The sequence below is a fragment of the Anser cygnoides genome, chromosome 2 (assembly GCF_040182565.1).
Source record: "Anser cygnoides isolate HZ-2024a breed goose chromosome 2, Taihu_goose_T2T_genome, whole genome shotgun sequence".
In the NCBI taxonomy this organism is placed as follows: Eukaryota; Metazoa; Chordata; class Aves; order Anseriformes; family Anatidae; genus Anser; species Anser cygnoides.
The window spans coordinates 73,292,522-73,318,424 of NC_089874.1; the positions used below are offsets into that span (position 1 = coordinate 73,292,522).

Sequence of the window (25,903 nt, forward strand, 5' to 3'; positions counted from 1 at the left end):
CCCAGCCTGTAGCACTGCTTGGGGTTGTTGCGCCCCAGGTGCAGGACCCGGCACTTGGCCTTGTTGAACTTCATGCAGTTGACCTCAGCCCATCGGTCCAGCCTATCCAGATCCTCCTGCAGAGCCTTCCTGCCCTCGAGCAGATCGACACACGCACCTAACTTGGTGTCATCTGCAAACTTACTGAGGGTGCACTCGATCCCCTCATCCAGATCATTGATAAAGATATTAAAGAGGACTGGCCCCAGTACTGAGCCCTGGGGGACTCCACTAGTGACCAGCCTCCAACTGGATTTGGCTCCATTCACCACAACTCTTTGGGCCCGGCCATCCAGGCTGTTTTTAACCCAACAAAGCGTACGCCAGTCCAAGCCACGAGCAGCCAGTTTCTTGAGGAGAATGTTGTGGGAAACGGTGTCAAAAGCCTTACTGAAGTCAAGGTAGATGATGCGGGAAACAGGCCGGCCCCTCAAACACCCAGCAACATGGGGCCTGGGCCTTACCATAGGAGCAACGGTGATGTGGGGCAAAGGCGGGAGCATCACACAGAGAGCCACAGGGAGCGGAGGTGTGCCCGTAGTCCGGGACACAGTGCAGGACCCAGTAATGGCCATAAACCAGATGGTAGCGTTGGACCCATGCATGAAAATCAACCTTACAGTGGCATGGGACCAAGGCGTGGAACTGGATGACCCCCTGCTTCAGCACCCTGGCCTGAAAACATTCCGGACGGAAGGCATCCCGTGTGGGCAGTCCCAGGCAAAGACTGGCTTAGCCTTCTGCCAAACACCACGGAGCCCATGCAGCTGGGTCCACAAGAAGAGGTGGAGGAACCGATGGAAGTGGATCCACCTCTGCCAGATCAGACCTGGGACTACTGCGGCATGTCTTTGTGCTCTGCCATCCGAGAGCACCAACAGCATCGCAGGAGTGCCTGGCGAGCTCCCTACTCGTTGCTCAGGGTCCATCGCAGGCATTAGCTTGAAGCCACCAAACATCATGGACATCCTGCAGGCTCACCTGCAAGATGTCCCAGCAATAAACAACTCTTGCCAATTCTCAGGGGTTGTGTGAGTGCTTCTTTTTTTGGGGTGGGGGGGTGGGGGGTGGGGTTGGGCTAAAGTTGCACCAGGGGAGGTTTAGGTTGGATATTAGGAAGAACTTCTTTACGGAAGGGTTTGTTAGGCATTGGAATAGGCTGCCCAGGGAAGTGGTTGAGTCACCATCCCTGGAGGTCTTTAAGAGACGTTTAGATGTAGAGCTTAGTGATACGGTTTAGTGGAGGACTTGTTAGTGTTAGGGCAGAGGTTGGACTAGATGATCTTGGAGGTCTCTTCCAACCTAGACGATTCTGTGATTCTGTGATCATTGCGGTGCCAATGGTACTCCCTGTATCTGTCTGTGGGCTGGGTGCCAGAGGTCCCTTGGGCACTGGTGTCTCTTGTGCCACCGGCACTATCCCTCTGCCCATGACACATCTCCTTCTGGTCAGGTGCATTCCTTCTTGGTGCTTCACCAGACTGCATCGCTGTCCTCGCACGCCAAGGAGGCCTGCCGCTCGCCTTGCTGCTTCTAGTCTTCTTCCTGCCGCACAAGCTGGCAGTCAGAGTGCCTAGATGCTCAGCGAATGGTGGGCCAGCTGCAGGAGGCCTGTTTTATAGGGCCCGGGGCCATGGTGGCCACTGTGACTTCAGCAAGCCTCTGTGATGGAGTGGCCCATGCGTGGCCAAAGGCGGCTGTGTTGGGAGCGGCCTGGAAGATGCCCTCACGTAGATGAGGAGGGTTGGGGGGGCTGAGGGCCCCTTTTGTGGGGCTGGCTATTTGGGCCATTTGGCTTGCCAGAGAGAAAGGCTGCCCCTCGGCCACAGGAACTGCCCTGCACCTCCCATCCTGTGCCCTGGGTTTATTTTTAACACTGTTTTTTAGGTAATTTCATTCTATTCTTTACAGAAAAGAAAAGAAGCAAGGTGCATCCCCGAATTCCCGCGTGCGCTTTGTGCTCCGAGTGAATAATTTTTTCCTCACATCACATCTAATCTAAATCTCCCCTCCATTTGTTCAAAGCCATTATTCCTTGTTCCCTGGCTACACTCCCTGATAGAGTCCCTCTCCAGCTTTCTTCTAGGCCACTTTTATGGGTAAGGTTAGGGGGTCAAAATGCAGGACCTAGCAAATTGCAGCCTTACCTTCCTTGTTCCACATGATGTACAATCTGAGTTATGTGGGATATACCAGTCAGAACTTTTAAACTGTTTGCAGAGGCCTGCTTTAGCTTGACTGTTTCCAAATAAAGCCTGCCATTACTTACCCAGACAGAAAGCTTTAACCCAATTGCCATTATCAATAGGAAATATTGATCCCAATCTTCATACAATTAGAAAATTGTAAAGGAATATATAAAAAAAGAATAGTATTTGCTTTTTTGTTCCATTGGTTACTTTTTGCAACTATTTTTACATGCTCAATATTTGGTACAAATTGCTTTCTCTAGTGAGGGCTTGTATATGATTAGCGTGAAGTACTGAAACAGCTAAACACAAGGAAACTTCTCCAAACCTCCTGAAGTTGAGAAAATAGCCTATGTGTGCTCAAGCAAACAAACAAGAAACAAAAACATATCAACACTACTGTGTTCAACAGTAAATGCATGCCTAGGGATAGTTCCAGGCAAGTCAGCCATCTCCAAAGGAATGTATTTAATAAAACCTAGTTGCTATAAAAAAAACTTAGTTCAAAATTCAAGTTCCTAGAAAATCATTGTGGGGTTTGAGGTTTGTTGACCTCCACCCCCCAACTCCAATTCTGTGATCACTTTAGTTGAGAAAAAGACAAGTGATAAATGTATACAAAAAAATAATAATACAAAACAGAATAGTAAATTGACTATAGCATATAAAATTAAACTAATCTAGGGCTTGTAGCCAAGGGCTAGCAGTTTTTTTCCCCTTTGCTGCATACCTTCTTATCCATAGTAGTCGGAAAATTTCCTCGCCAGAAACTGCGGTGTGATTATGAAAGAAAAGTCTGAGATGAAGGTAACAGGCCCTGACGTTCACACACTTCTGTTCAGTGGGTCATAACTTAAACATGGGTTTAAATAAATGAATATAAAAATATTTCTTTCATGTAGTATTATCTTCATTTAATCATTTTTCTGCTCAGTTACTTCTAGAAATATTTAAATTTGTCAGTTATTTTGAACAGGCAACTAGAATATAAAACAAAACCTTCAGTGAAATTTCAGAATTACATTCATTTTTTTCTACAAGGCTCTTGTGATGATGTCTGCAAGAAGTTTTACATATTGCAAGTCTATCAGTATTCCATCTGCAACTGAAGCTAAAAGGAATGTTTTAGATCATCCACAGGTTTAGAATTTGTGCATGTTGCCCAACAAACAAAAATTTACATGCTGTGCACCATGCCACTATTCTATGTTCATCAGCTTAGAAAGTTGACAGGACTTTCAGTCTCGAGAGAGACAGACACATTTTCCAGTTTTAGTTAGCACATAGCTAACTTTAAATTCATCAGCTATTAACATTATCCAATAACAACTCAATCATTCTCTTGGGGGGTGGGGGAGAAGAGAACGGCCTATAATGAAATGAATCAGATTGTCATACATCCTGTATTTCTAGCTACATGATGTCAGTAAACATTTCTGTAAATTTCTTCCCACTTACTAAATCCTATTATTATTCTTGTTATTAAATTTGCACGGAAGAAAGAAATATTCTGTCATGAGGGCCAAAATTTCTTGAGAGACATTCTTTAGCAATAATTTCAGTCCCACCTAAATTCAAAAGTCCATCCTGTAAGAGTGCAGATGTGACAATTTTGTGGCAGATAAGCCTTTATGTATGGATGTCTGAACTTGTGCTCAAGCAAAAAATTTGGATGCACATAAAGCATTCAAAATGGCATTTTTATAATGCGTTATCCATTTTTCTCTTGCATATACCCTTTTGTATTCACATAAACAAGCCTGTGTGAAAGAACAGCAAACAAATCAATTTTTGGATAAATCTGCAAACTTCCATTTCCAGGTTACCAAAGAAGCGGTTACAATTTGATATCATATAGCTCACAGGACATCTTCAGAAGCAAGTATGTTTTCAAAGTGGAAAAGGAAGTGGCAGCATGGGGTGGGAAGCACCAGTGCAGATATCACGAACCTTTCCCACCAGTGAGAAAAGCAGTGCAGTGTGATTTCCATAGTTTTCCCTCAGGCATCCAAAGCCAGCAGACTTCCCTGCCAAGCTCCTGTCACCCACTGGCAACCACATTAAGAACAGTCTACATCTCAGTATTATTAGAATAAGCTAGTTTTAGTTATATAAATGTGAATTTGGCAGTATTGCTACAAGCATACACAAATTATACAAATCAATTACTGTTTGTAAAACAAACTGGCTTATATATAACACAAATCAATGATACAGCAAGTATATTTAATGGCACCCAAGCATTTGCAGAACATGCAAGTTGTACCAACAAAATATACACACTCAGAAGTCTTGGACATCTACCTAGAGCTGTTTACCTGATGTCTTCTGGACTCATGAGTTTACACTGTATGTACTGCACACCCATAACTGACAGCTGCAACAGATCAATCCTTCAATATGGTTTTTAGGATGAAGTAAAGAATAGAACAATTCATTTAGAGAGACATTCATTTACAGAAGCTTGGAGCTATTAAAGGAAAAAGATGACAAGGCAAAAACTGCACTCTGGATTTAGCTGAAACAGTTCATACCCATGAGTCTTTCAAGTACTAACATGGACAAAGTTTGTGGTAAAATGACTTCACTGGAAGGGACTTGTGATAGAATGAGAACTGGTCTCTACAGATCATTAGTCAAGCTAGCCATTTCCTTTCAGATACTGCTTTATTTTGCTAGCTTTCAAGAATACCATTATTCATTTTTTCCAGATTTTTCTGGGGAATTTTGCAAGTGTTTTCAAATTCCACATTTTTCACCTATATTTGTCCATAATCAATTACTTGATCTTTATCAATGTACTGCATAACACCTGTGTGGTAACTTGTTTACATGCATGCACTTGCTAATAGCAAATAAGACCAACTTACCTCAAACCTCTTTCACCTCAACTAAAGAACTCCTACCTCATGACAGGAGAAGAGCCGAACTCCTTCCATCTGATGAAAGACTGGATAGTGGGTGTTATCAATTGTATCACGGCGGTAGACATCTCCCACAGCCAGAAAGGCATCTAGGCCAGAGTGTATCAAGTCCCACTGGTGTGCTGATGTGTGTGCTCTTAGCATGTGATCACGATTCAAGTAATAGTTATCCTCTTTCTTTCTGCTGGCATGGTTTTGTGGTATAAGTAAACTATCAAAATTCTGCTGTACTGTAACCACTGGAGAAAGACCATCATAGACAGAAAAGAGCGGAGTCCCACGTCGTCCTATATATTGCTTGTAAAAGTGGTCCTTCACCTGCTCCTTGATTAGCCACAAAGGGTGATGCTTTTTGTTATGCAAGTTCTTCCCCACTTTGGAAAGAATCTTCTCTGTGACGTTGCTGTAGTCATCCTGAGGATAAGATTTACCAAGCAGTTCCACAGTATTTGAGCAGGGTGTGCTGGCAGCAAAATCTGAAGGTACAGACTTGGAAGAAGAAGAATGCCTTGAATGGACCAAAATTCCTCTCACTTTCGGTGGTAAGGCTGTTTTAGAATACCTAGCTACTCTCATGAATTTCCAGAGCATTGCCATTGCAAACTCCCTTATAACCTGGAGGAAAAAAAAATAAATTTCAAAGTTTGCATCTGCAATCTCACTGCAGAAATTGCTAGCATCTCACGGTGAAATCCAAACGTCTGCTTAATTAACACGACAAAGTTCCTGTTATAGACCACTATTTTGACTTTGGAGGGGGAATATCCTTGTGATCAAATTTCAGCTTTCTTGTTCAGTTATCAGTCTTCTGCGTAACTGTATCAGTATTAACAACAGTAACCTGGTCTCAGGCCCATTCCTAATACTGCAACTCTTTGCAGCTGAGGAAGCATCGCATTTAAAACATCTTTTTTATCCAGTTAAAATATGAGGCAATAACAGAACACTACATATGAGAAGCTCATAAATTTAGCAATGCCCTTCGGCAGTCAGGGATGCGCTTACAATAAAATCCAGGCATTAACATACTGTTGTATTGTCTTCCAGCATTAGCAGACCCTATGGAAGGAATTCCACACAAACCAAATGCATGTGGCGCACACTGTACCACCACTGTTTTCTACTTAATGTCAAACAAAAACAGTCTAACCTTTCAAACCACTGAGCCACAATGAAAAAAAATGATGGCCAAACCACAAGGCATATATTTACACAGAAACAGTGTATTAAGTTCACAGACGAGCACTGCATAAGGTTCGCAAAAAAGGCTCCACATAGTCAGAAATAATGTTTTTGGGGTGATCACAAAACTCCTTTTCCAAATGCTTCCAGAACACTTAGTTTTTTTGCTTATACCACTGCACTAGAGGAAGGCTTAACAATTATCAGGAAGGTGAATGAAGTGATAAGTTTCTGCAGGATGTGTCTACCAAAGGGCCATCTTTACACATCCACCCTGTTTTGAAACAAACTCTGTGCTTCATACATGCACATGGGTTACACTGTAGTGCTTGAAGATAATTCCATAAACAAGGAGTTCTGAGGATCACAACACCTTCAGGCACTCTAAACACATAAGCCCATTCTGAGAATGTAAAAGCACTTGCAAAATCAAGAGTTTGGCTTTGTAAATATTGGCACAGATTCCAGTAAAATACTTAAGCATTACAAATTGCTTATTACAGAATGGGAAAACAGAGGCATTAGAAGTTAAGTGACTGGGGAAAGAAATGTGCTCCAAACAATGAGTTGGTCTATGTTTCTCTATCAGTCAAGAAATTCAGGGCCACAGGTTCTTGGGTGAAAGAATTTCCTGTGAAAATGTTCTTTAAAAAATAGCAGAATAAAGGACATTAGCAATGAATAAACCACCATCTTCAAGGAATAGGTTTCCATCTTTACAACAGCACTACAGTCTCTGGCTAACCTTCCAAAGAAACATAACAAACATGCAAAAAATAAAAGAATTCAAAAAAAATCATACACTTAAGCTCCAAAAATATACATGAGAATAGAATAGACAGATTTTAGAATACACGGACACCAAAAATCAGATCTTTAAAACATAATGGATCTGTGCATACCTGGTCTCTTTTCCTCTGGCTTATGTTTTAATGTTCACTATAGATTTATTTTCTGAAGCAATTTTATCTCACTGAATAAAAATAAAGACAAGTTGGGTAGTCAGAAATTAAATTTGGCAGGGCATAGTAGATTACTAACTATGTTGTCTAAAAGAAAAAAAAGATTTATAGAAAAAGAAGGAGAGAAAGAGGTCTTAAGAAAAAAGAACAGCTAAAATATTCAACTATTTTTGGAACTGCTCAGTTGTTGGTTTTTTTTTTTTTTTTTTTACAGCTTGAAGAACTATTTCATCAAATTAGATCTTGGCCATTTCTGTTAAGATTCTTCCATAGATAAATGCGCACACACACATATAATACAAAGCCCTCTGACATAGATTAAGTGAGGGACAGCATTACATTTTGAAGAAAGATGCTCCATTTTCCCCAAACATACGTCCTCCTTCATGGAAACTGAGTTCTCATTTTCAAACAGCTGCATGAAATATCCAGTTCTAGTCAGATAATGAATTCAGCTTCCCTAAGTAAATATCACCATCTGCCCATACATTTATTTTTCTAAAAAATTCAATTCAAAACTTATACAAAACTGTAATATATGAAAAACTCTCGTGATTTTGTCGTGAGTCTCGTGATGTTTGCTGCTTTCCTAAATGCCATTCCTTTGAGAATCAGACAACCATATGAGAAATTTAACTTTCACATAAACAGTTCTGATGGTGATTATAGCTTTATGGGGAAAAAAAAGAACATGAACAAGTTCTGGAAAAAATACAAGGAACGATTGTTTATTTTTCATTTTAAGACTCATGATTTTTAAGATATACATCTGCTATTCAGTCTCCGATACTTCAGAAATGCTGATTTTTCAGACCATGTGATATATACTCTTCATAAACTTGTATGGGAGCAGGGGCAAGAACAGATGAGATTATGTCAGACTATTTATCCTAATGTTATACTTGTGCCTGAAATAGTTTAATTGCCTTACTACCTGCATTACTATTCTAATCTAAAGAAAATATACTCTGAGCAGTAGTAAAAAAAAAAAAAAAAAAAAAAGTTAGGCTAACCCAACATTAGTTAATGGGTTACTGAGTTAGCCAATGTCTGAGAAGGAATGAAAAAGAGCATGCTTGCACCCTTTACACCATAGAAGAAACATTCAAATAACAATAAAAAAATACTAGGATGGAGAGCCACATTGGAAAATAAAGGGTCTCTTTACCTTTCTGCTAGCAATAAATAACTGATATTAAATATATGTTAATTACTTTTGCCTATTGTAATAAATAGACAACTATGTTTTATAGACTTCTAGCTAAAGGTGTGAAAAAAGCACAATTTAAGTTTATCCTTTTCTTTCTTCCACTGTGCTTATTATTTGGCAGTAAGACAGAACTAATTTCTGTGCACGTTGACAAATCCTGAATTCCACAGTGAAAACTGCTAGCCAGCTCATCACCATAGCCTGCTAAACAGCAGCAGTCCTGTAGACAAAAACAAATACAGAAAGAGGAAATAAACATTAAACGAGCACCAATGGCATCTGCAATCCAAAGACGGCAAGGTAACACCAGCAACCCAGTGGGTTGTGTGCTCTGGGCCCAACGGTGGCTCTGACTCAGGGCTGGGAGCTGAGGTGGGTTTTTGGAAGGCAGCTCCCAGAGGGGCATCTCAAAGTGCTGCAGACAGACGTGCAACCGCCAGGCCCACCATCTCGTGTCACACAGCTCCTTACCTTGCCTCTGCCGCTGCCACAGTTCTGAGTACCCGCCCATTTGCTCTGAGCACCATGTGGTGATGGCCATAGGCCTGCCCCTCTACCTCTGTGCCAAGATGTCTCATACAGGGGCTGCAGCTAGGATCTTTGCTGAGGCCTGCACTGCATGTTGTGCTCTGATGGTCCAAGCTTAGCGGTGGGGTAACGGCTGAACAAAGTACCAAAAAACATCATGACTTTGGAGCACGTTCAAAAGGCAGTTGGATGAGGTAAGGGATCATATTTGCTGAACTGTTAGGAATGTCTTTCATACCTAAATCCAGGCTTCCATGTCACATGCAGCAAGGATTAAGATAGCACTGTCACTGATGCTCTGGTATTTGTCACAAGCCCCCTCCACCCCACTGAGTTTTAGGAAAGAATCATGCACTCTGCAGAATTCCCCCTTACACCTGCCTCTATAAGGAGGAAAAAAGAGGGGTACACTAGCAGCTCAGAGGGAAAAGAAAAAGGCCTGTGCACCAGAATTGTTTTATTCCACCATCTCTTCTCCTAGAAAAGTGGAAGATAGAGAATACTTTTGTACAAGAAAAGCATAGCCCAACGATAAACCAAACAGCCTGGTTTCAGTGCCATTTGCTAGGTATTTATACCTGTGAACACAGAACATCCTCATGCTCATTGACCACTTCGTGGTATGCCCTGCTGTGTTTTTGTTTTTTTTTTTTTTGTGCACGCATTTTTATTTTTATTACTGTTTATGGCTGCAGGAATACAGATGGGCTACTGCATATATAAACTGAAGTACATGATGGGTTTGAAACCAAAATTCTACAGAGATGAGAGTCTGTCTCCCATCTAGGAATAGTTAATTAATGCAAGACTCTGAAGTGCCATGGAAAATGTTAGAAAAGTTGGGCTGCCACCATTTTGTGATGTGACAGCTTTTATCTACCGTATGTGTGGGGAGGGGAGTTCAACCAACATAGCATATGTTAAGAAAAAAATTATAAACATATGCTAGGCTGCTAAAATTGGACATTTACCAGTCTGCTTAGCAATTTAGCCAAGCATTGAATTTTAGTTTTCAAAACTATGTAGGCATACAGCAGCAAATGTAATTGTATTGCCATGGCCATGTCTACATTGCATGGGATATAACAGAAATTATTTCCTATGCAATACCAATAATGAGCTTGGATTTTTTTCCAAACACATTTTTAAGTTAACACATTGTTGCACACCAGAACAAACTTTCCCTCTTATCAAGTATGCTGAATTTATATTATACACAAAAACCTCTGAAATAGCCTTGAAGACAATTCTGAATGAATCCATTTAGAATCTAACCTTCCAAGTGCAGAATATTTTCAGGTGTCGCTGATGATAGCTAAACACTCAATGAAACAAAATATTGCATACTCTACAAATTACCAGGCAAGAGGTAAGATAACATAGCCTTAGAATATTTGGCTCTCATTTTTTTCACGTACTTAGAGTTCATATAGTTAATAATCCATTCACAAGGTCCAAGAAAGATACAGAATATCTCATTTTTTGCTATTTTTCTTAACCAAAACAAAAACGTGTTACAGACTGGCTTGCTGTCTGCTCTCTTACAGTGATGCATTAATCATGATGATGCCTTCAGCAACATTATGACATTTGCAATATTGGGAGAAAATTAAAAAACTATTTCTGGGATAAGACATGACCATGTTTTCCTCTCAGTGTTACATAAAAGACCTTCTTAAATATGAAATAAATGGTATTAACAACCACCTACCTCTTTTGCTGATCCAGAAGATACCTACTGTCTCAACAAATGCCACTATTTTGTGCCCTGTCTTACATGCATGAGCACCTGAAGGCAAGTACAGAAGGCCTGAGGCATACTTTCAACCACCTTCACTGTTCCTTAAGACTGCAGGAAAGTCTGAGATAGGCACAGTAGGTAGCATATCTTTGCAGAAGGGAACACACTTCTGCAAGGACCACTAGGAAAGCACCAGTTTTGAAGAATTTCGTCATCACCTTGAGTACACATGACACTGCAACAAATTTCAGTTTCCTGTTCTGCCCACCAAAGGTTGCTGCATACCCTGCAGCTTCCCCAACATACGGTATTGCCCAGCTGAACTTGATTATCCATAAATTTCCCACCTATGAGAAGAATAATACTTTCCAGAGAGATGATTCAAAACAGGTAGCACATGTTTCAAAACACTTGTGAACTCTGTCGCTGTGCTGCCTAGCTGGAATAAAAATTTCAAGGACTGACATACAAGGTTTCCAGACATCCTGTAGTGAATTAAATTTAAGCAGTCAGAAGTAGAATATCCATACACTGGAATTAGTGATCAGCAAGCTAATCAGTCACATCAAATTACTGAATTATTCAGAGAACACTTTTTTTTTTTTTTTTTTAAGAGAAAAGTACTCAGCACAATTAGCGTTGAAAGATCCAAGGCAAACAAATTCAGACTTCTGGTTCTATTAGATGGAAAGACATCAAATTCTAAAATGTGAAATTTAGAACTTTAAGGCGAACAGTCCAACCACATTATTTTTGTTATAATAGGCCAGGAGAAAAAATAACTATCAGCACAAAATAATGGTTTGATATATATATGTGAAAGCAGATTAAAATAAGGAAAGTCAGTCCTCCCTCCTCAGAAGCAGTATATAATTTTCTTTTATTTATACCTTCACTATCTCTTGATTCTTTTTCACAGACTAAAACAGAGTTTGTTCTTTACTGAAGAAATGCCAGTTAAGCCCTTTAGTACAAGATTTCCATCAGGTGCTAGGACTAAGGGGCACAAAAACCTACTGAAAATTAAGCAGCCTTGATCTGACCTCCTATATACATACTTGTGCTCTTCCTTCCCTACACAGTTAGGCAAAAAGGTTAATAGTCAATTCGATACTTTAAGGGAAAGTCCTTACGTAAGAAGGATGCAATAATAAGTATTACATTACACTGTAATTACACTATATATTAATTACATTACATTATAATTATTAAGGATGTACAAAGGATATGTGTATTTTCAATGCATTACAAGTTAGATTGCCAAAAAGCGATACAGCAATCATTCTTAAATATTTTCAAATTAGTCTGCTTTTAAATACACACACTGTTTGAAGGAAGCAATCTGAAAAAACACTACCTTTGTCTGGGAATATTCTCTTTCCAGCACCTTGAAAATGTTGCCAGCTAGCTCTCCTCCTTAGACAACATATTATAAATAACTGTCAGATCAAAGGGACAGAGACAATCAAATACCCATAAGTTCCTCACTGCAGTCAAGATTATCAAGATTATCAAGAGTCAGGTATCTCTTCTGCCTTTTTTTTCCTTCAACAAATGTGACTTGAGTATCTTTATTTTTCTATACATGTGTATGTTCTGAAGAATTTTACTCCTATAGAGTATTATCTGAGTAAAAAGTAATTTATTTAGAAATGAGATATTAGCATTACTTCTATACAGTGGTTTATTGTCTTGGTTCTCACTGATTATCTACACCACTTGGACATTCAGAATCATAAAGACCTCATCCTGCCTCAACAGGAGGAGGGAGTAATATTATATATATTTTAAGTCAGTTATTAAATACCAAGAATGGGACATGCACAGCTTGGTAACAGTGCAAAGGACAGCAGAGGAGGAATAAGTAATTCATTTTAAGCATTAATGATTCCATCACAGTAATGCAAAGCATCAGACTACAAAACAGCAACTCCACAGCATGGGAGGTGATAAACGTAATGCACACACCACTCCTAAAGCAGCAGAACCTCCTAGACTTCTACACTGCATCACACTTACAGTAAGTCACCTATATGAGCATTGCCGTACATCACTAATATCTATGGGATGAAGATGCACATTTCCATATTCTGCAGAAAAGCATAAAGCTATAGATATATGCTTTATCTTTACACTTTAAGGCAAAATTACTCAACCACAGCAACCAGAATTGCTGGATCCTCCTGGTGGGCCAGCTGGAAAGCAGCTGTCTCTGCTCTGGAGAAGTGCTGCACTGTCCTGGCAGTAGCAATAGCAGCTCAGCTCTCTAGAGACACCAGTGGTAGGCAAAGCAGATATCCTTCAGCTCAAGAGGCATCATTCACTGATCAAATAAGGAATGCCAGCCTCCTTCAGGGAAAAGGCAGAAAGAAATATGGCAACGTCTTATGTATCAGATTCAACATAAAGGCTACCTGATGGGCTACTTTTAACATTCACCTGCAAAAATGCACCATGCCTAAATAAATAGGTTTCAGACACTTTATATGGCATAGTGAAAAAAGGAAACCTAAGAAATGAAGCCAACCTACCCAATACTAAGAAACCAAATGACTTAGATGGGTCGTGCCAGAGAAGCAGGCTGAGCATGAAACACTCAGTTGTTCCACAAACCAGAAGAAATCTTCAGCTTCATCTGCTATCTCCCAGTATTACCCTGATTCCCTCCTTCTCCTTTTGTTTTTGAGAAGGATATGAAAAATCCATGACTCACCATAGATCTCCAGATGCCCAGCACAGTAATTATCCTAGACATCATGCTACAGTTTAACGGAATTAATAATTTAAATATTAAATAATAAATATAATGAATATTTTAAAACGGAGTTATTTCTGGGTTTCAGTATGCGTGTAATCAGTTTCTAAATCAAACTACACCATGTTTCACCCCTAAATGGTGGGAGAGAGCGAGGGGGAGTTCTTTTCTGACATATCAGCTGTCTGTCTTACCAAGCTCTAAATAGATCAATTTCACATATTTGCTTTCATCTTGAGCAAAAATATCAAAGTATCACCAGAGATCCACATCTCAGCCCTAGCTATGATGTGAACTTGATCTCAGCTCAAACTCCAACTCAGCAGCAGTATTGCTCCTTGGTCTATTTAAGAAATAATGAAGATCTCTGAACCAACAAAGCATTTACCAGAACTATGTATATTTCAACAGCCAATCAAAAAAGAAAGAAAGAGACAAATTTCTCTATGGATTTTACTTCAGAATCAATAAGTCTCACAGATTTCAGTATAGATAAAGAAGAGAAAACGTAAACGTTTGCAGCGAAGATTCCACAGCAGCGCAATACCTTCCAGTTAGTAAATGTATGATCACACGTGTACAAAGAAGTCACCACTAGTCTGAACTGTACAACTTTACTATCTTCATTTATCTGTCATGGTTTCTGACAAAGCATTTCAGAAGAAAATTAGAAGGCTCCTAAGGAAGGAACTGCATTTCCCTGCCTGGGGCGTACCACTTACCTGAGGTTGGTGGGAACAGTGCTGAAATATTAATAAGTAAGCTATTTGTCAGGAAAATTATGCAAGAAAGATTGGCAACAACACAGACAGACAAGCATTCAGATTTCACGCTAGGGCAGTAAAATCTAACTGGTCAAAAGGAATTAAGAAAACACAACACTTTCACCCATGCTCACAAGCTTTGGAAGAAAACAGTAAATGGATGAATGTGAGAATTTAAAGATAAGAACTCATCAGGCTCAGAACTAGTAATAGCAATTACTGACTTCTAACAAAGACCATGACCCACTCTAGGATCTAGAATCCAAATTTTCAAGTCTCGATTCCCCCAAGAAATTACTTCCAGTGATATTTTCTGCAAATAAAGTAGCTTACCATGTAGTATGTGAGGTAAAAGATGCTGTCATGACATAAGCTGCTCAAATATAGAAAATTCACATGAACAAATGCAAAACATATAATCCCACAAATGAGGAAAAATAAAAATAAAAATAAAATAACACTATTGAGGTTTTCTTACAAATTATAATGAAGAAATACAGAGGAAAAATTGTACCTGCTACGTCAAATCAGATGTTACAATCTATACCCCAAGAAAAGACCTAAGAAGTAAATCAGCTTCAGCAGTTTCCAAATGCTATTTCTCCATGAGGGAAACTTGCAAAAAGAAAAAAAAATAAGAAAAGACTCAGTCAGACTCAATGTTCCTACTATTTGTTCCTACATTGTATATTTATTCACATAAAATGATATCAACATTTGTAAGTGTATGTTTATGGCCAGGTACACATCAATTTTATAGAGTCTTTTTATATTATAAATTTGGGGGTTTAATTTCAAAAAGAGTATTCGCTAATTTTTACTGTAAGTAAATTTGAAGAGCATGCAAAGAAGCATCATATCAAAAAATAATATAAAACTTTTATTAAAGAAGAAGGTGGTCCTATTGGCAAATAAATTATTCATTTATTGACCAAAATAGCCATATCCAGCTTACATTGATCAGTTTGCTAGATTTTAAACATATTCAATAACATTACCCATAGGTTTTATCACCATTGTCACCAGTTGGATGTACTCACACACATATGAAACAGTGTTGTTCAACAGCATTTAGACTTTCATTAAGAAGCACTCTACTCTTACACAGTGTATCTCCACACAGGATCACAAAATGCTTTTCAACCTTTAGGCAATTAAGCCTTACAAGATTCTCGTGGGAAAAATACTGTATTATTTATGCCTATTAGTGCAGCAGCTCACAATTCAAAAGCACTGTAATTCAACACGTTGCTTTTCACTTATTTTTCCTTTCCAAAAGGTTTTAATTATATTGTTATTTTTCTCCAAGTTCAGAATTTTTTTGTTTGCAATATTATTCTATCAACAATTTGACAAGTACAGCGGCTGCTGTGAATAAAATCAAAATGATTTTAAAGCAGTTTGCCAAATTTGCCTATTAGAAATCATGCTGAACAGTTCAGAAATACTGAGCTATTACTGTTGAAACAACCCCCTCTCCAAACATGCAAGTTTTGGGGGCTCAAATGTAAATTCCTTGAGCAGAAAATTCAGTCATTGCTCTGTATTTTGTCTTGAAAAGTTCATTGGCCTTAATGTTACCATAATTATAACTATATAATTGTATATATATGTATATATATGTGTGTATATATATGTATTGTATGTGTGTGTGTGTGTGTGTATATATATATATATATATATATGTAGTTATAACTGCTGAAGGGCTGCTGATGTGCAGGTTTTCCTCTCCTCCAGCCTCCACGCCATGCTTCTTCATGCTCACCACAGTAGCCTTACCATATCCGTTTGTTGGGTGCACACCCTTCCCTTCAACCTCCTAAGACAGTATGAAGTATTCAAAGCAACTGAATCTCAGCTAATGACAAGAATCTACGGTTTTTAAAAATAGCTTAACTCAGCTTTACTTTTCTAATTGTGAGAACTGACAGAATCACCTGAGATTCTAATGAATCTTCACACGTACCAAGATTCAAGGCAGGAAATTAAGTTAAGAAACTTTAAGTCATCTTTACCAGTGAAAACTTAACTAAAAGCAACAACAGGTCATCAGCCTTAGGACTTGGTTCTGCTGGGGCCAAGGAATTCAGGTCCTGACCTGGCGCAGCAGTTTGTATTTGCTGGAGTGTTTTTCAGAACTGAGGCTCAAGTGTTCAGCAGAGCTCACACAAAGTCCACAAAGCAAACCTAACCAATGCCAAGTGTCCTGGTTCCAGTTAGGACAGAGTTAATTTTCCCTCATAGTAGCTGGTAGGGTGCTATGTTTTGGATTAGGATGAGAAGAGCGCTGCGAGCCAGACCCCAGCACGCTACAGTGATTTGTGTCACTTTGGAACTGCCAGAGTCATGACACCTTTTTTCAAGCATTCTGCCAGCTTTTTAGGATTTTGCAGTTGTTCAGGGGTCAATGTCCAAAACACTGGAGGTGACCACTGCTCTAGAAACCTGCCCATATCCTCCCACACTCCCTGCCACTCGCAACTATCCCACCTCAAGACAGATCTCCGGATGAGATTCCTAAGTAGTTGTTTAACCCTCCACAAAATCTGAAGCGCATTCAGGAGACATAACAACAAGAGCAGGCTGGTCTGAGTATCCCAAGGATATTCAACATCTCGGAGAACCACCGTAACTAACTCGGGGGATAAGAGGGTGGTGGTGAAGGAGAAAGGGAGAGTGAACAGGTAGGGAAACATGTCTTCCCCTGTCCCCTTCACAGATTGGCTCCCTAACGAAAACAGGCGATAGGTGTAATTGCTAATAGTTTCCGAGATATGGGTTCCAAAGTATAGAGTCGACGTCAGTGCTGAGTACAAATACCAGGTTAAAGTCGTGACCAGATATTTCATCATTTCATAAGCCATTGCTACACCGCACAGTACCATAACAATCTTAAACCAGGGCCCGGAAAGGATAAACAGTGCAACAGGGAGCACATACAGAAAGTAACGCACCATAAAACTCAATTTGGAATACAGGTACAGCAGACTGGAGATTAAGGCAATCACCATTGTGACTAGCAACTATTAAGCAGGTCCAATACTTATACCAATTTTAGTTTAACACACTCTGGTCAAATTTGTCGATATCTCAACCCTTCTTGCCCCACGTTGGGCGCCAAAAGGGCTGTTGTGGTTTAACCCGGCTGGCAGCTAAACACCACACAGCCGTTCGCTCACCCTCCCCCCTCCCTCTCTGGGATGGGGGAGAGAAACGGGAAAGTGAAGCCGGTGAGTTGAGATAAAGACAGTTTATTAAGACAGGAATATAATAATAACAATAACAACAATAGTGATAATGATAATAGTATTAATAATGTGTAAGAAACAAGTGATGCACAATGCAATTGCTCACCACCCACTGACCGATGCCCAGCCTATTCCCGAGCAGCCGGCCCCCCCACCCCGGCCAGCCTCCCCTATATATTGTTTAGCATGACGCCAGATGGTATGGAATACCCCTTTGGCCAGTTTGGGTCAGCTGTCCTGGGTCTGTCCCCTCCCAGCTCCTGCTGCACCCCCAGCCTGCTCGCTGGCAGGACAGAGCGAGAAGCCGAAAAGTCCTTGGCCTGGTGTAAACACTGCTCTGCAACAATTAAAACATCAGCATGTTATCGGCGCTCTTCTCATCCTAATCCAAAACATAGCACCCTACCAGCTACTATGAGGGAAAATTAACTCTGTCCTAACTGGAACCAGGACACCATGAAACAGCAAAGACCAATGCATTTGCTCTGACTCATAGAGTGGTAGCAGCTCCTGAAGCCAGGAAGGGTATGTAAGAAACATAAAGATTCCAGCACCTAGAAAAGAGAATTGTGGTGCATGGTGCAGCCAGCACAGACAATCGGAAAGAAAAGTGAGATCACCAGGGAAAGATAGCGCATATTAGTTCTAAATTAATTCTAAATAATATTTTTTTCCTATGACCAGAGGGCAGAGTAAAAGCAAATCCACACCGGGATTTAAAAGCACTACAGAATGCTATAAAACTAAACTGTAATTGAATGGGAAGGCTCAACATGCAGGTCTCTGAATGTGCAAGAAGGTAGGAAAAGGTGATTTGCTGAGGTTAGTCAACTACGTGGGATATGAGAAGACCAAAGAAAGGTAAATCTCGAGGTAGACAGAATAGCAAGAAGCCCTCTCCCTTAAATATGTAAAAAACCCCAATGGACTATTGCTATAATGAACTGCTATGAAATGTGAATAAGGGCAATCAGGTCTCACTTAGCAAAAGAAAATATAATCAGTATCTCCAGAGCATCAAACTGGGTCAGCCACAGATTTATAACGTGTACTAACATTTTTTCAGTATCAACCTTTCATATTAAATTCCTGGAGTTCCGGAGTGTACAGTCCAGATCTATTACATAAAAATGATGGTTTAGAATTGTTTTATTCTCTACACCTGCTAATACCAGCATTACAATTTTCAAGGTATCGTGTAACCTGTATTGTGTTTGAATTTGATTTTTTTTATCATATCTGCATTCTCTATTTATCATTTCTTTACTAGGTCTTTTAAAGAAGGATTAACTTCATTTTTGTGCTGCCATTTTATGATTATATATACTCAAAGAACCAAAAGAATTACAGGAAATTTGTGCAGCTTGCTGTTCAATATAATACCTGATCTAGTTTCGCATATCACCTCATTTTCTTGACAATATTATAATAAGAATCTTGGAGTTTACTTTTGAGTCCAAGTAGACAAAACCATATTCATCATGTCCAACAAATCTGGTTCATCTACAAATCTACTGAATATCCAAATGTGAATTGACAAATTATTCAAAATATGTAAGTAAATCTACAAAGATTCGTATGCATAGTTGCAAACATCCAACTTTTGTCAGAATAAAATAAACCTACATGTGGTAATTTTGTATTTGTAAACTACAACTAAGCATTTCCAGGTTGCTTACTTGTTCCTCAAGCTGCTACTTTTTCTACACTTCCTTGAGCATGATATAGTGGAAGCAGACAAATCATTGATCTGTTCTCAAGAGATCATTTACAGCTGTTTATAATGAAAGTGTTTTTGTGTTTTAGTGTTACGCTAATGATACAAGGTTTCCAACATTTCATGGAATGTTTAATTAATTCGTAAAAAGTGTTTCAGCTTACCAAAAAAAAATACAATAATTAAAAATCATTTCTATTCAAATATTTTTGGTGTATCTTCAAGAAAACATTCTACAATGTGGATCACAGAGATTCTGCATGCCATTTTAAATAACAACAGTCCTAACAGTGGTAACAGGACTCTGCTCTGTTCTTACCTCATACCACCTGGGAGTCCAAATATTTATAAGATTGTGTTTTGGGGTCTCAGCTAAGCCAGACTGTAGACACTGTACACTGCTTTTCTAAAAAAGAAATTACTTACTTGAAGCTAAAAGCATTACTTTAGTGAATAGTTTAAGAGATGGCTGCTGGAAATCATTCCCTAAATGACCAGATCCTTTATTATTCAAGCTAAATTACTTGGCATAGGGTTTTGTTAGTTTTTTTATTTATTTATTGATAACAATGATTATTTTCTGTCACCTTGCCATAGAAAGCTGCATGCCCAATTGTTGCCTTTGACATTCATTTAGACATGGTAAAACAATTGAACTTTAGTGGGAAATACTTCCATAAAATCCATCATGTAACTAAGGCAAGGATGAAAACACAATTAAATTTTTTGAATTCTTAAAGTTAAAGCTACTATCCTGGACTTCTATGGCATCTAATTTTCTGCCATTCTAATAAACACATTGGCACCTGGACTGAAAACTCTCCTTTTCCAATTCTTCTTTCTGTCATCTGCTGGGAGGCAGAATAGAATAATTGGATTGCAGTTGCTGATGGCTTTCAGTGTTTTGTTCATTCCTTGACACCACAGAGGGAAGTTTTACTAAATAAGGATCAATAGACTGAATAGGAATGTTTAAATTTTCCTTAACAAAGCTGAAGAGAAATAGTATGAAAAAATGGCTCTTTTTGAGGCAAGTTATTTGAATAAAATATTGGGTGAGTTTACTGCATAGCAATGTTTACCAACAAAACGTGAAGAATAGAATTCAAGAAGAATGAAACTGAAGTCTGTCTATTCAATTCTCATTTACTTCTTACTACAGAGATACCAGAAACACAGCTCAAAGGAGAAGAAAGCAATCAAGGGATGATGTTAACATTTCAACATCCGTAAAAGAAGAGCTACATCCAATGATATGGCCTTCAATCACAGTATTGAAAATCACATATAAAATACAACATTACAATCAGCTCTTCTGCTCATAATTACAGGAAAAGATCACGTATCATACACAGTCAGACAGAAATAATAAAAAATAATAAAGAAGAACAACCTCTTGCTTCCAAGGCTGATGCTATTTAATTACAGAAGCAGGGGACAGGTGGCTTCCTGCATTATTACTAGTGCAGACCTGTTGTGGGCATTCAGTCTTCTTTAGCACTACATGAATTTAAAATAAATAATTTTAAAAAACTATAAAGCACTCAATAAGACTTTTTTGGTAGAAGGAAAAAGGTTATTTTTTTCCCTTTATGTCTTAAAGCTAGCTTCTGCTCACAACCAATACACAAACTAGGGAAAGCTCTTCACTGTTTCTTCTCGTTTATACTTTCAAATGACTTCTCTGCTCTAATGTTTGATACAAAATAGAGTGAATAAAACAAAATGTTTCACCAGTGGGGAAAAAATCTAAATTTCCGTTGTCTTTTTACCTTTTTTGTTGCACTTTTGCTAAGTTTGCTGTAAATTGAGAAATAAACAATAAAAGGATATCTCCAGATATACCTGAAAATGATGAATACTCGCACTAAAGGCTGAAATTCACCACTTTGCAGAAGGGTAGCACCTAACTCATCCCCATGTAAGCTTTATAAAGATAACTATAAAATCAGGCACAGCACTTGAATACTACACTAGACATGCTTCACATGGCAGGAATTTGCAGTTTAAGACCTGAACTCAAATCTACTGAGAACTTTAGAACGTGGCCGTCTGACATACCAGGTACACGCAGAAGTATTTTGTGTAAGTAACGTTACATGCCTGTATGATCGTCCTGCATTCAACTGTTCACATAACTACCATGCTAATCTTCATACTAATGGTATTCGCTTTTTACTCAGTTTAAGATCCACCAGCATCAAATTCAGTGCAGTCAGTGCATCTGTTATCCTAACTTCTATAATCTCTCTCACAAGTCCCAAGCCTGTTATTAGCAACCTGTGGGCGATTAGGACAATTATCAGCAGACTTGGATTCATATTTATCATTGGTTTTTTACCTGTAGAATAGAAACAAGACAACACCAGTAAAATACTGACCATAAGAATATTGATGACTTTACATCTCACTATAGTCATGCTGCTGTAGTTGACCCCTTCCACCAAAACAAACAAAACACTGAATTATATGTAATTTTCAGTATGCCACAATGCTTTCATAACATAAGATTGAGCTCATGACTATTTCCTTCTATAGATACAAATACTGAATACATTTTAAAGGTATATTTTGTAAAGGCACACAGTATTACACCACAGGAAAGGGGTAATTTAAGGTCTACACAGAAAAGTCTCTCCCACAACTCAGCTTTCACATCTGTCTCTTCTCCAGCAACTGAGACCTGCACTCTTACAAGTACCCGCTAATTGCAGAAATCCAAGCTGACAAAGTATCATCTTGACTATCAAAGTTATTAAAAATGCCACAGAAAACCCAGATATGTCCATCCGACTACCATGGAGTTACTAAGGTGCACACTTGTCTTTTCTTTTTGTGCTATGAAATCATTTCTAAACAGTAAAGTCCCACTTTGCACAAAGAAGTAACTAGTCCTATTTCTTCTACTTCATCAGATCTCATTAAAAATTTCAGATTTTATTCTATCCCACAGAGAATACGGTGAATATACAGGCCAGTGAAACCAGGAGACTCCTAATTCCTCTTTTACGCTTTCCAGCTTATATTACCAAAGAAAAGGCACACAACTTCCTCACACATTCTTTGTTATGAGCAGGTATGCATGTTTTATACCAGATAACTACGGAATGGAGGCAAACTTTGTTGATTTAAGGACCACCCAAAATCATTAAGAGCTCACTATCAAAAGTGAAAAGATGTACTGTGTGGCTTTTTGCAAGAAGCTGAATGTGGTCTAGTTTCAGGCAGTATTTTCATTAGCAACCTACATAACTGAACAGAGAAGATGCTTAACTTTGCAAATCATCAAGAGCTGACACTGCAGCTATTCTGAACAACAGGCTGGAATTCAAAATTATTCCAACAAACTAGAGAAGTGGTCAGAAAAATAACAGAACAGCTCAGTAGGGGCCAGTGCAAGTTTCTGTGCTTCAGCAGATAATCAGCTGCATACCTAAGGCACAGCAAATAAGTGGCTAGATGACAGGTACTTCAGAGGAGGGTCAGGGGGTATAATAGACCACAAGCTGAAAACAAGTTAAATACATGAAGAGGGAGGAAAAAAAAGAGGAATATAAAACAGGAGTATACACTTCATAACACAGAAAGCATTCCCGTCCATCTGTTGAGCAATGGTAAGGAACACAGAGACGAATTTTTGGCTTAATATTTATAAAAAAAAAACATGTGAAGCAACTGAAAAAACGTGTGAAGACAGTAGCAGAAATTACCAAGTCTCTAAAAGGATGAACTATGCAGAAAGAATGAATGTACTGAGACTATTTGGATTGAAGAAGAAACTGAGAGGCAATTTCATCATCATCAAATCAGAAGGAAAGTTGTACACTGTATGCTGGCTAGAAAAAGCAGCAATGTACCTAAACCAAAGTCAGAAAAAACAGTATAAGTTACTAGGAGAAGATTTGTGAACTGTGTTAAGAGAGGGCTTGTGCAGACCCCACTGTTGTTTTGTTATTTCATACAGATTTCTAGACACCTGTGCTAAAATACGAGTATAAAATTTGGGGGCCAAAGAATAGAATAGACAGTATCTCAGGTTTTTTCATTCTTGTTTTGGTTTGTTATTTTGTAATTTCTATGTTGTGTTTTTTTTTTTTCTTAGTTAAAGCCATAATAGGGTGTCATCCCTTAGAGGTTTAGCCAAATCTTTCTTTCAGTAGCAATTTTAATGGTGCTTATGGCTGTATGCCAGTTAAATTGCTTAGCAGGTGATGTATCTGCTTGTAGTCACTGTCATATTTTATCTATCTCAGCATTTATTTACTAAGTGCTTTAACATTCTAGAGTATGGCAGGTGTTATATAAAACACAGCATTATTTTCCACATTTTATTCTACTCACTGGTACTCCTGCTCACAGATTAACTGGCAAGAGTACAAATAACCACAGTAATTACAAAGTTTGACTGTCGCAGCTAGCTGTGTACTACCAGCAAACAGAACAGAACACAACAATGTTCCCTTCCTATTACAACAAAATCTATCAGCAATTTTTTATACAAAATGAAATAGAACTATAAACAAACTGCAGTGTTCACTCAAACAAACTGCTTGATAATTGTGTGCTGCAACAATGATATTTGATTTACTAAAGATGCATTTTGGTTGCATTTCCATCAGTCCCTTGATCTTGTTCCATGGTGCAGGACAGGCAGAAAAATCCATTTGGATTAGGCGTTTCCATTCATAACTTCACCACACGTGTTAAGATTTTTAGGCTGTCTACATAGAAATTCCCTCTCAAATACACGGAAAGACACTCAAGCTATCAGTGAAAAACACACTGGGCTAACAAAATACTATTTTTACTCCACTTCGCAAACTGCAGTTGGACACACTGCAAATATCTTTTTTTTTTTTTTGTAATCTCTCATACACAAGTCATCATTTCCTTCACTCGTGTTCTTCAGTAACTTCTACTGCTTTCTCTTTAATCTCTTTTTTGAGAATAAGAGGACTTAAATTCAATACAATATTAAAGATTGAACATTTCAATGGATATCACTGAAACAAACGACCTCGCTGTTGTCTCTGTCTTATGTGTCAGTGTTTTTCCATTCTTTGCTGAAATTCTATCTTGGCTCGACTCTTGACTACAGCAAGATTAAACATAAAGCACAATGTGAATCTGTAAGATGTCTGCAACTTTATTGCTTGAAGAAATTGAAAATAAAATATTTCCCCTTTCTTAAAGCAACAAGTTTTTAATCTGTTTTGTTACTCTAACACCCTAAGCATGTTCAAACAGAAGTGCAAGAAAGAATCCTGAGTTTTATTCACTGGGCTTTCACTTTTGTCCATTGCTATAAAATAAGAACAGTGGCTCCTAACTAGTGACTTCTGATATGCGCACCCCAGTGATTCAGATTCTTCTGTCACTGCTGCTTTATTTCACGGTAAAAAAAGGTTAATAAAAGTGAGCACTGGCAAAAGCAGAGGAAAAATAAAGTAATTGCCTTTCTGTGTCCTGTGTTTCTTAGCAAATATATATATTTTTTTCATATTCTAAGATCTATCACTGGAGTAACAGCTGCCTTTTGTTGCAAAATGTTCATAACCACAGAAAAGTCATGCAAGATATCAGATACACAGCATGTGCCAATGTTCTTAACGTTTTCATGTGTTTCCAAGATATACAAAGAAAGTCATCTGAAGGAAAACTTTAAACAGGACAACTGAAAAAAATAAAAATTCAGTTCTGAAATTGGAATTCTTCTTACTACATTATAAACCACAGAGTGCTCCCAGTGAAGAGGAATTTTCAGGGCGCACTGAAAATTATAGTCACAGAATCTACTACATTATGAGTAAAATTATTAATTTAGCTACTCAGCAACGAGAGTGGGAAGGATCAAGGCAACATAAAAAAATAGAATAACATATTTGTTTCTCTGAAAAAGGCTGTTTCATGTAGACCCATTTTGTCACAAAAAAAAAGGTGGAGGGTAGTAACATTTAGAGTCTGAAGTAGCCGGTGAGCAAACAGCACTCAACAAAGGGTGTTTTAGAGCATTGCACTCCAGTGATTATAGAAAGAACACACCAGTAGGAAAACTAAGCTTAGATTTGAAAATAAACAGACAGGTCCTCTTACAAAGCAGCTTGAAATCACGTATTTTTTCAAAGAACGAACAAAACACAGAAGAAATTTTAAAACACCCATTATGCAAAATCCTTCCTGATTATATAAAGCATTCCATGAGAAAGAGAGCTCCAAGACAGACCTGATGAAGAAATACATAGCTGTTCCCAAATATAACCCTTCCCTGAATGAAGCCAGGTCAGTGGAAACCAGAATGTAAGCAAAACCCTATCAAAAGCATTTCCATTAAGCCTTCCAACATCTTTTTCCTCTTCTCTTCGTAGACTTCCCATTGATCTTTCCATCAGAAATATAAATATCAGACAAAGGGCATCCAATGCAAACACTTCCAGAATAGAAGACTCTCCCTTTCTCTCCTTCCCTCTATCAGTTCTGTTAAGTAGGCTATTTTCTTCTAAAATCGCATAAACAAGGATACAAAAGGAGTCACTTGGCAAGCAGAGTGCTTCTTGGCTGCTCAAGAAAATTCCCCAGGCTGTATTCTTGTTTCTTACAGCATGTCATCCTTTTTAGGTTCTAATGTATCCATCTTCATCAGGCAG

General features: G+C 38.6%; 1 protein-coding gene across 20 annotated transcripts in view; it reads right to left on the reverse strand.

Moving 5' to 3' along the window:
- FARS2 (phenylalanyl-tRNA synthetase 2, mitochondrial) overlaps positions 1-25,903 on the reverse strand; it is a 249,018-nt gene that overhangs the window by 185,509 nt on the left and 37,606 nt on the right. For 17 of the 20 annotated variants that reach the window (XR_010829431.1, XR_010829432.1, XM_066992476.1 and 14 more), the window contains one exon: positions 5,135-5,767. Coding sequence is in view for 18 of the 20 variants with exons in the window: in XM_066992476.1 (XP_066848577.1) it covers positions 5,135-5,767 (633 nt within the window). In the remaining 2 variants the exon portion in view is untranslated. Of the gene's footprint in view, positions 1-5,134; positions 5,768-14,808; positions 14,910-25,903 lie in introns of all 20 variants that reach the window. The other 3 variants (XM_048072103.2, XM_048072101.2, XM_013179297.3) reach the window with 1 other exon arrangement.